General features: G+C 43.2%; 1 protein-coding gene across 2 annotated transcripts; it reads right to left on the bottom strand.

Annotated features, from left to right (window-relative positions):
- Positions 1 to 56: 56 nt before the first annotated feature.
- Positions 57 to 5,707, bottom strand: c8h1orf210 (chromosome 8 C1orf210 homolog). 2 transcript variants are annotated; one of them, XM_040184013.2, is made up of 4 exons: positions 5,474 to 5,707; positions 1,708 to 2,290; positions 1,243 to 1,434; positions 57 to 862 (listed from the first exon to the last, which is right to left on the bottom strand). In XM_040184013.2, the coding sequence occupies exons 2-4, from the start codon at positions 1,742 to 1,744 to the stop codon at positions 636 to 638; spliced, it is 456 nt and encodes a 151-aa protein (XP_040039947.2). In that variant the 5' UTR covers positions 1,745 to 2,290; positions 5,474 to 5,707; the 3' UTR covers positions 57 to 635. The 2 variants fall into 2 exon arrangements, with proteins under 2 accessions (XP_040039947.2, XP_077964238.1); XM_078108112.1 differs by lacking the exon at positions 5,474 to 5,707 and adding an exon at positions 5,368 to 5,472.
- Between the last annotated feature and the right edge of the window lie 5,465 nt (positions 5,708 to 11,172).

Here is an 11,172-nt window from a genome sequence, read left to right as displayed (position 1 = left end):
ATCATCCTGAAAATAGCAGCCGAGTGAAGATAACACATTAAAAGTGGTGCATTTACTAAATTTGAGTCAGCCTGCATTTTATTATTTAGCAGTAGTTGTATCCTGTTTAAAACAAATGTTAAAGGCGCGTTGTGCTTCCCAGCAAATAGAAAAATCGTACACTGATGCTCTTAACAACACAAAAGAAAAGACATAACATTAATTTAGCTTGTCTGTTTACGACTACGAAAGCTCACTTATGAAGGAAAAGATGGGCAGCACTTTCCGCAGCATCACAGTATGACAATCACAATGTGAAAACACTCGAATAAGCTTCCAACCAAATTTCAAATTGATCTTCGATGGCGTCATACAGTCATCTATACTTCTGATTGTGCGTCACTGAGAGATGTACATTAAAATGTCCCTGTTCATATTCAGTACATATGTTGTTACTAATCGTACACATTTCTTTTTGTGACCCTTGCTGTCAAATCAAGTAATCGTTCAACCAAAGGTAGAACGGCAGCTAGTTTCTGTCCATATTTACAAAAATGACATATGTTAATATTGAGAACTGCTGGCTTAATAATGTACCTTGCATTGAGTCTTAAAATGACAACACCCTTGTGCACTGGTATTCACATGCTAGGCTGCTAAGCGATGGAAAACTCAATTTCATCCATCTCCTCCTCCGTGTCCTCCAAGTCCTCCAAGTCCTCCATGTCCTCCATGTTCTCCGCTGCTCTTTCGGCTCTCGCTCTCTCGCTGGCCGGAATGTAGTTGTCCTCGATGAAGCCGTCGTCGTCTTCCTCGCTCACGGGAGGGACGCGGTGAGGGTTGATCCCACGTGCCCCGTGCACGTCAAATTCCACCTCCAGCCCTGGAAGCAACAAGAGTTATGAGGCATGACAACCATCTAAAGGCAAGTCCCATATGTCATTCTAACTGAAAGAATCATCAGTCTTTATCCACCCGTCCATTATTTAACGGCTTACAGGGTGAGATGGGGGGGGGGCGATCAAAGCCGAATGAAGAATGAAAGCTGTCACAATTCCAGCCCGTTGACAAATGAGCTGGAATTTCTATGAAAATCTTATTTTCAAAAGAGCCTTTATAATTATAACAGTTTCCTCAAGGCACCAGCAGAGAGATTCTTATTCTTATTGAAATGTTTGGATAGTAAAACAAAAGCATTGCAGATCTCATATGAGAGCTCATGCTGAAAACAAAACGACATTAACATATTATGAAGACCACAACCTGATGGGTCGCATTGGCTGATGGTGTCTGTCTCCCTCAGCCGCGTGTGCCTGTAGCTGTCCAGATAGCGCCGGATCACCTGGCATTTAGCTATGAGGGCGATAACAATGGAGATGGAGATGGCCGTGACCAGGACAGCCACCAGGAACTCCCAGTTGTGAGATTTACTCGTTGGCAGCGTTGGCGACGTGCCTGCAAGAGAGAGAGAGAGAGAGAGAGAGAGAGAGAGAGAGATGAATCACGAATCACAGCCGCGTCATTGTGGAAAGAACATTAATAACCAAGTTTAGGCTTAAAGGCCTCAAACCAGGTGGGCCGTAAGATAGCTGTGTTTACCAAAAAAAAAAAATATATATACACATATGTATACCAAGATTTAGACTAAATTGGGGAGACTCCACGTAGCTTACACTTTTCTAAAGATAGATGAATTGTTTGACGTTGCGCTCGTAACTGAATTCCTACCATTGTCTGTTGCTGTTGGAGCAGCTGTGGAGAGCATTCTATTGGATGGCGGTTCCCTCTGGCTTTGCTCTTGTTTGTGCAGCCTGTTTTGGGGATTGATTTCTCCTGTGTGGCCCAATTTCCTCCTCGTTGGCTGCTCTGGCTTTCGGGCAGCATCAGCATCAGCTCTAGCACGAAGCCACGGAGCAGGGCCGCATATCACACGCGTGTCAGTCAGAGGACGGCGCTTGTGAGCTGCTCGTTTAAAGCCCCTTTGAACTCCCGTCACTGATGCCGGAGAAGAGCTTTTAATTTCTTGTTTGGAAATGTGCAGAGGCGCTCAGTGCTGTTCTGTCTTCAGCGGGGGGGGGGGTGAAACGGATGGGATCAGAGGGACGTGTTGCAGCGCAGGCATTTCCCCAGACGAGGGAGGTAGTCGTCTGGAAGGCTGCTGCCGACCGGCAGGGAGTTGAACCTTCAAAGTTCCACTAGGTGGCGAGGTTGAGTGACAGGCGACGCCTTGGTTCAGTAACAACTGGACTGCGGTGGCAGCATTGTCGTTGTGAAATGTGAGCCCGCGTCCTGCCTTCAGTCGAATAAGGGCCTTAGAAAAAGAGTGGAACAGAAATGGTGAGTTGATTCAATATGAATCACAATTACTAAAAAAACAGAGGCAACTTGCAAAAGGAAAGAAAAGGAAAAGGTTTTCAGTTGAATACAGTTTCGGTAAACTGCTTTGCCCCATATCCCACTTGCATAATGGCTTTGAATTATTTTGGAAACTTTGTGCCAGTAAATGCATATTTTATAACTGAACCACACAAAAAGAACTTGGAAAAAAATGACCTAAATATCTCCCTTAGAATGTAGGAAGAGTGAGAGTGTCATCGCGAAAAGGATCCGCTGCCTGGATCCTTTGTATGCAGAAGTCATAATGGAGTACAAGCCGTCGGGAGCTCGGGAGGATATCGTCCACAACAGGAACAGTGTGGCACAAACAGGAAGTCCCACATACTAACCTTCCTCTGTGGGTCGAGCTGACACAAAGCACTGGTAAATAATTGCGTGTTTGTGAGGGAAAGAATCTGACAGTTCGCATCAGCACAAAGGGGCTTTAAACTGCCGAAACTGAAATATTGCTGCCATTTTTAGTCCACTTCTATTTTGAGTCCGTAATCTACTTTGCAGTTGTACGGCTTATAATAACAATTGTGCAAATGATGTGTTTTCTCATTCGTCGTTGAGCTTCTAACTAGTGTTGTAAACCAAATTGTCAATATATCAAGTATCAGACAACGCTTCCTACAATAAAGGAGCAATATATTTAATGACGGGCAAAGGGCAATACAACGATCGGACATTATTTGTTTGCAGCCACCGACGTGAAACATGGCTAATACGTCAATTGAAAGCAGATATAAATACACTCATGAACATCATTGGTAGAGCAGTCACGAGGCACCTGAAGCTTGCAGCAAGTGTTGCTTTGCCTGTTCCCAGCCTGGAATGAGTGACCCTCTAACATTTGTGAAAGATGCATCTTTCTTTTTGTATCCTGCCTCTCGTTTCATTTGTCATGTTAGGTGTAGGCATAGTTCAACATTTCTAAAATGTTGCTTATATGCTTCATGCTGTGAGTTGGATGAGAGTATTGATGACACTCTCAGGAATGCAAATTAAACATACACAGTTAGTGGAACTTGGACTTGGCTCTTTCCAAACTAATTCTGCTAACCGGCACTTTTTGGGGGTTTGTTTAAACCTCAGTCTTAATAATTAGAACATGTTTTCTTCTCTTCAAAATTTGGTTAGATTATGTTGCAGTGCAGATAAAGACCTCTCTCTCTCCACCTTTAACAATCAACACTTTGAATGATGAAGGCACTTGCAAATGACAAGCAAGTACAACATGTAAACCACACGTTTGAGCTCCATTTCAAGATCTCATTAAAGTTTTTGTTTTTCTCAATGTACCAATATAATGGCAACAAAGAAGATTCAGGGCGGATAATATAATAACAACTTTTTCTTTTTAATCAATCCCTAAACTAAAAAAAGCAATCTGGTTTAAATTGAATTTGAACACTGTCGCTAATCTTTTTCAGAAGATGTTTATCTATCGAGGGAACCATGAAGTGCATCTTTGGAAAGATGAGAAAAGCCACGGAGACTCGTACAGTGACTGTGTGTCAGTGTTGGCTGTAAATACACCGACAGCCGACCTCGTCTCTTCCTGTTGTGTCCTCATGCAAAGCACAACAAAATATACAAACCTAACAGCAGCGGACGGGGAGTCAAAGGAGAGAAGGCTGGGAGAGCGCTCTGTATGTCAGACGCGGAGTCTTCTGTTTGTATGAGAACGTGCACGAGGCGTCATTTGCATCTCTGCCTGCCCTCGACTGCATTTGAATATCATTCTCAAAGGGAGAAGTCAGTTTTTCTTTGTCATTCTTTGTTGCAGAGCCCCTAATTATGGGTGCAGTGTCAGTTTATAGACACTAATGATGGCCAGAGGGAGCGTAAATATTGTTTCTGTCATCAAACTGAATTAAACATAAAAATTAGATTCTTCTCTTTGAGTGGAATAACATTCCTTTTCAACGGGAAAAATAACTTTTAACATTTCAGGGTTTGAAATTTCAGTAAACTTTGAGGACATTGTACTTTTTGTGAGTTCTGTGAACCTTTCATACATTACAATACATATTGAATCACAATTGAGAAGTATATATTTGGCTATTCACTCCATAACTACGGTTATTATTACACATTTGTGGGATGTTGTGGCCTCTTGTTATACAGCCAATAACACATTTCCTTATAAACGTCTCCGATGGGTTTTTAATCATCCCCTAAGATTTACGACCAGCTGCAGAAAGTCCAACCACTAATCTGGGAGTCATTTGACTAAATGAAGGAATTCCACTTTTAAAAGTCCATTTTGAGAACCGCTCACACAACATTGCCATTGGCTTCAGATTACAAATCGTGTTTAACCAAGCAAACATCTCCCTCGCTGGCTTATCGGGCATATTCCTCCACACCACGGAAAATCCAAGAGACGCCCTTCTGTCGACCCTCAACCCAGCAACGCACGGAGCACCTTGCAGCAGGCCTCCTGCTTATTCCACTGCCAAGACCTGTGTTCCTGTCCTGCTCTGATGTGTGGAGGAGTCGGGCTGCGCTGTGCTATTGTTTGTCAAGGATAACGGCAAAGGTCAGCTGTCTGAGACGTGGTTTATGAGCCTGGTTATTAAACTCGCACACAATCATGCTCACACATCTGATTGAGAATTCAACTGTTTTTTTTTTACCTTTGTATGTTCAATTGAAGCGAGGTTATAGTAGTTAAAGTGGAATATCCTCAAATGCCATGTTTGTTTGTTTTTGCCTTTCAGCTCCCGGAGTAATGGCGGTGTCAACACAGAAAGCGGACATTAAAAGCGTGATTGACGTTGAGCCAACTAAACGACATACTAACTTCCATCACGAGCATGGCTCCTTTTATAAGATATATACTTTTACTCTGAATGTGTACTTAAAGAGTGCCCAGATAATGAGAACATACTGTTATGGGTGGAAACGCCGAGTGGCCGACAGGTGCAGGAAGAGGCGGAAAACACTTTGGTCGTATGTTTTCTGAGAAACAATCATATCATAACCTGCATTTCATAAGCTCACCCGTGTCCCAACAAGCCAGTCAAGACCTTTGTGTGATCTCTGCAGACGCCTGTGGACCGCAGGTTCCCCCCTTTTCACAAGAGCAGCTGTTCATTTCCAGTCTTACCTGTGGTCACCTGCCCGTGGTTTCTTCTAGCTTCAGCCCAAGTTCACACCTCGACTGTCCGCTCCCACAGCTTTTTTTTGAGTTTCTTCCTTTTTTGCTTTCCCTGTGGAATGGAGAAATGTAGTGCAAAGGTGGAACGAGGTGTGCTCTGCAGTAGCTTCCTGGAGGGACATGTTAATGAGTAACTTTGTAACTAAGGTGTACTTCCCCCCCCCCCCTCCCACTGCCTCTCTCTCTGGCCAATGGCACAGCAAACCTGGTCAGGGGCAATGTTGACACTCAGCGGTGCCAAACCAGGAGGAGTTAAAATATGACTTATGAGCAGTGAGTCATGTTTTAAATGAAATCTAACAGGTATTTACAAGGGAATCTGTAAGCAACCAGTCAAACCTGCTTTCTAAAAGCAAACAGCGTTTTCAAATAATATCGCTGGACATCTGCTTGGTGTGGCTTTTAACTCTTGAAGTGTAGTTTGATTCGTATGCCTGCCAGGAGCCACGCCCCGCTTTGTTGATTCTAAAGTATAAACTCTTCCCTCAGCCCTTCTCCGATGGGGGTGGAAAGCAGACAAGATACAGTCTGTGGCAACAAGGCGTTCTTGTTTGTTTAAAACACGCAACCCGAGGGAGAGAACAGACCTCTGGGTGCTCTGAAAGGAAAAGCGAGGTGACCCTGAAAACAATAGGGCCACTTCCTGGCCGCTCTGCATCTTTATATCTCCCTCGCTTACTCCTCCTTCCCTTCCTCCACATGTTCCAGGATGTTTCAGCTGCGCGTCTTGGGACAGATGGCAGGGCCGAAGTGAAATAATAACTGGGTAATAATAATAATCAGCTGGAAGAAACATTAAGGGATTTCCACCACGTAAACTAGGGTCTGTTTGGCTGCTGCATATATTCATGCCATGCCTTTTCTCTTCAGCATCTATTAGACATGATTATTGGTAGTAAATATAATACTTTGTGTCGATTTATTTTGGGTTAATTCGGTAATTGCGGTAAAGACATTGACTTAAATTGGGATTGGAACAAGGAGTGTATGTTAAACATGTGTTAGCTCATTTATTGAACACTCGGGGGCAGCAAAAACAAGCTGTTATCACAAAAAACTCAATGAAGCTTTTCCTATTGTTAGTAAAAAGTTGCTAATTTACAGCTGTGTATAAAGAGTAGAGAATAAGTTGTACACCAGCAGCTTGCTGGTGCTGCTTCTAGCTCTATTTTTGGCTCCAGCAACTCATGAGAGTAAATTCTACACACTGTACTTGGTAAGAAAAGGTGCATCTTTAAAATGTATGGATAACAAGTGAGAATGATCTTGAACACAAACAAAACTACATCCACATAGCTGTGATCAGTCCTATCAGAGAAGTATTTTATCCACAATGTTCCTAAAATATAACAATTTGGATACATATTTCATCGCAAATGTTTTGATGGTAATGTCTTCAGACAAACATAGACAAGTTATTTACTGACCCCAGTGGAGCAATAATACCAATCTGGATAAGACTTTTGGGGGAGACAGGGGGCTTTCCACCCTTTTTCTACCATGGGATGTTTACTGTTTGTCCTCTCAGTGAAGTGCTGAAGGAGGAGTCTGATGTTCAAGGCCGCTTCTGTGGTCAAGATGTGGCGCCCTTGTGAAGTCCTTTTAAGAGGAGGGAAATAACAACACGTGTCGCACTGTACATAACAATGGAAAGTCTGTTAAGGATGATGTATCTGACACACCTGAGATGCTCTGCAGGCTCAAATGATTGTTTTCTCCCCTCTTACAAAAGTTCCTGCTGCGATGTGCATCCACAAAGTGTACATTTTACAAGGTGACAGCTGCAAATTGTGCACATTTGTGTGAGTTTGTAAGTCCATATGTAAGTTACGTTTAGCAATATGATGGTATGAGTAAGGCTGTCTGCACATCTGCTTTAAATCTGTTAATGAAACAGCTGGAGTTTTATTTAAAGCCAGCATTATTCCCATTAGAATTCCTGCAATGAGTTGTCTCCTCCTTTCCCTTCGTGTTGTTGCTGTGATCAGCCGCTTTCAACATTTAGCTTATTTCATTTTCATCTAATTGAATCTCGTGTCAGATTCTTTTAAACCAACCGGCAGTGGGGAGAGTTTGTATTTGTTTGGCTTGAGTTTCTGCCACGTTTTGCAGGCATGCAACTGTACATAAAGAAGAAATGGATATTACTAGTCTGAGTTTCTCTCTTTAACGGTGAGCATTTATTTAGTTTGACATTTTACTCTTCAAGGTGGATGAAAGTGAGGTGCAACTTAAAGCTGGATACCAAAAGTATTTGGATCCATGTGTAATTACCTGAATGCTTCCCCAGTGAGGTAAATGATTTATCCAAATAGCGTGTTAATCAGCAGTCTGAATTATTCTGCGGGTTGTTTTGGACGTCATGGTTCTGTCAACGCACTCTAAAACACATAGCTGCTTTAAGAATATTAGCTAAGCGCTGTGTTGCACCACTGCCTGGTTACTGCAGATCTTAGGGGAGAGAACTTGGGGAGATTGATGCAAAAGCCAGTTTTGATAAGATCCAACTGTGCACGTTTCTCCTGGTGAATGCTGTGAGAATATTTATGTGCAGAGGGAGAGTGTTGCATGATTCAGTAACAGTTGAGCGAGGAATTTGTGCTTCAAATTCCTCATATGGTGGTGATAATGACTCGGTATGAATGACTTAGTAATAGTACTTTTTCAGGAGAGATCTGGGCTCCCTCCACAGGGGTTCAGTCTGCATTTTGAGTTGGCTTTAAACCAACATAAACATTTTGCTGTTTGCTACTTTTTAAATTACTAGATGAATCCATTCTCATGTGTTTGGGATTTAAGACATTTGGGATTTACAAATGCTGGGTGGGTCAATGCAGGAATCTAGTCCATAACGCGCAAACTCTAAAATATCTGCATGTAAAGAGGCCGTTCACAGAGCCTAAAAAAGCCATCTGTCAATACCTAATCTCTTTAACAAATGCCTTTGAACAATTATTCCCAATTGAATCCCAAAGAATGTTGCATGAATCTCCCACAGGGCTGGCACTTAGAAAAACTATTGTTTGCACAGGGGCACTGTGGCCCTTAAGGAAAATGTTGTAAAGCAAACCCTCCAGTGAGTTCAGGTACTGCATGTGCTTTGCTGATCCACCTCCTCTCTCCTTCTGTGCCCTTCGTGCTCGCCGGCTGATGAGGAACAACTGCAGAACTGCGCCACCACGTCTGTGTGTTTTTAGTCGGTGTGCGTTCAGCAAACAGCTATCAGACAGGAGCCGAGACCCTCCACCGCCTCCACCGCCTCCACAGGCCTTTTCCTGTCTGTAGGGTGATTCCTGCCCCTGCGTCCCCTCCACTTCCTTCACACACATATCAGCCTGCAGCAGCAGCACCTCTTCCTGAATCTGCCTCAAGTTCTCTGGACACTGTGGACAGGCAACAACAGCTCATCCATCTCTCTTTGTCCATCTCTATGTCCATGCTTTCTTCAAATGCACTGGCCAATATTGATTGTATCATCTCAATATATTATCTGACATCATGTCCCCAGGTAATACAACGTTAAATTGTTCTTCAGGGGCTTCTGCGATTATCGTTTTAAAGCACAAAATTTCTACCCTTGCATTTTTCTGCCTTTCAGCACATCATTCACAGGGTGTTATCTAACTTCCTTAGACACGCCTGCAATATCCCTGACACGCTGGCTGCATTGAGGATCACTCCCTTTCCACAATTTCCTTGAAATGCGTGTTCCGATGGGACAGACACTCTTTATAATTAGGATGTTTCATGGCGATGAAAAAAAGACAGACAGATGTTCCAATGTTTAGTAGAAGGAAAAGAAACATGTTTTTGGCTGTCGTCATGACAAAGTGAGGTTTGCTTTTACTTTTCGTCTTGCCGAGTGTGCTGACTGTCTGAAATCATGTTATCCGCCGTGATCCTACACTGGAGGAAGCCTTTTCACATTAGACCCACTCCTAGTGGTGTTATGATTAGGGCTTCCTTCCAAAACACCAGTAATGAGGTGTGTGTAAGTGTGTCTGCAGTACTTTCGAGAGGTCGGTAGTGGAAATAACATCGGCACCCATCAACATCCCTCTCTGCAGGGAGGGTTCGCTTGGTGTCAGGGTGAAAGGTCGCCCTGCTCTGCATCTGGTGACGGACCCAGATCACCACATCCCCGTGCTCGGTTCCCCCGGCCTCACCGCAGGGGGCAGATTGGGAGACTAAGAGGTTGAGGCGGGGGCATATTTTTTTTTTTCCAGTGTGGAACTGATGAACAGACAGAAAGAACACCTTTAGTAACAAGTAACTTTACACCAATTACACTTGTGTTTGATCATAAGTGTGATTGAGAGACTGTGTAGAATCCACACATATGAGAGAAAATATTCAATGTAACACAAACCAGCTGCTACACAGTAGTTGTTGTGTGGTTGAGTGATAAACTGAATAAAACGTTTCGCTGTTACGGCCGTATATGTGGGATTTTGTTTATATGTTGAAGCGGCATGGTTTGATGCGCAGTTATGGAGTCATTGATATTCTTATTGTCATACAAGTAAACCGGTAAACTATTCACCCAACGATTAATCACCAGGAACTTTTTGATTGCCAATTTAAAAGAGAAAATTATTGGCTTTTTTTCCTATATGCGTCTTAAGATGGAGCTTGGGAGAGAGTGTGTGTGGTGTTTGCAATCTTGTGGCTTTTTGAGACACATTCACACCTCTAAGACCAATAATATACAATAACGTATGGTATTTCAAAATCGATGCCTGTATCGCTGTCTTTTATCATCTTTCACACGAACATTCGTGTTATCACGCTCTGAGGTCTCTAAGGGTCTCCTCCATCCTTGTGAAGGATTCCTTTATCAGACAACCTGAGGTAACTCGGGGCGGAGCAGGTCAGGGGTTTGTAAGTGCAGTTTGGGGAAAAAAGTGAGGGGTGGTTAGGTGGTTAAAGAGTTAGGTGGCCTAGGAGGTGTGAGTGACAGCCTCGCTTTGGCTCCCAGGGCCCAGAAGGATCAGTGCGTGTGGAGCCGGGCCAGTTCACCACACAATGAGAGGAAATGGGAATTTAATGCAAACTTTCTCACACAGTCTCGGAGACCTCCCGCCTCTGTTGCCGGTCTCACTTCCAGACACCCCCATCTTTGCCATCACCACCTCCACTGCAACCACAACAAAATGTCAGACATCACTCAAATATGCCTGGGAGCATGCTGGTATAAACGATTTGACACAACTTTGGCGGTATTTCCCCGCAATAACTTTTCCGAATGGAATTTGTGAATAATGATGCTGAAGAGTAGATTCTGTAATTCCAGTAGATAAGGACTAAAATATCACAGACAAGCTGATACACTGATAGCATAGCTCAACTAATTGTCAACAAAATGTACGATAGCATTGTTTCAATCTTAAGTCATGTGTTTTATTTCATTGTTGCCTTTTGGTCATAGTAATTCAAAAGCAATCAAACAGTAAACACACACACAAACACACACACACACACACCTTTGAAAGGAACCACATGATTGCTCTTTTGTCGCAAGCTGAACAACAGCACGTCCTTTTTTTCAAATTATTCGTAGGGTTGAAAAAGAAGCAAGACTGTGCTTTTTCCATTTGGCCAGTGAGCCTGATCTTTGTCTCATAGTGTCATGAAGCAAGCGCTGGTCA

Source organism: Gasterosteus aculeatus, chromosome 8 (genome assembly GCF_964276395.1).
Source record: "Gasterosteus aculeatus chromosome 8, fGasAcu3.hap1.1, whole genome shotgun sequence".
Taxonomy (NCBI): domain Eukaryota; kingdom Metazoa; phylum Chordata; class Actinopteri; order Perciformes; family Gasterosteidae; genus Gasterosteus; species Gasterosteus aculeatus.
Note: the sequence above shows the minus strand (reverse complement) of the source record. Positions and strands in the feature narration are given on the sequence as shown.

Excerpts from the sequence above, each read along its gene's own strand:
- c8h1orf210 (XM_040184013.2), bottom strand. The coding sequence starts at position 1,744 with ATGCTCTCCACAGCTGCTCCAACAGCAACAGACAATG. Across the intron at positions 1,435-1,707 it reads TCCAACAGCAACAGACAATG|GCACGTCGCCAACGCTGCCA; the intron begins GTAGGAATTCAG and ends TCTCTCTTGCAG. Across the intron at positions 863-1,242 it reads CAGCCAATGCGACCCATCAG|GGCTGGAGGTGGAATTTGAC; the intron begins GTTGTGGTCTTC and ends TGTTGCTTCCAG.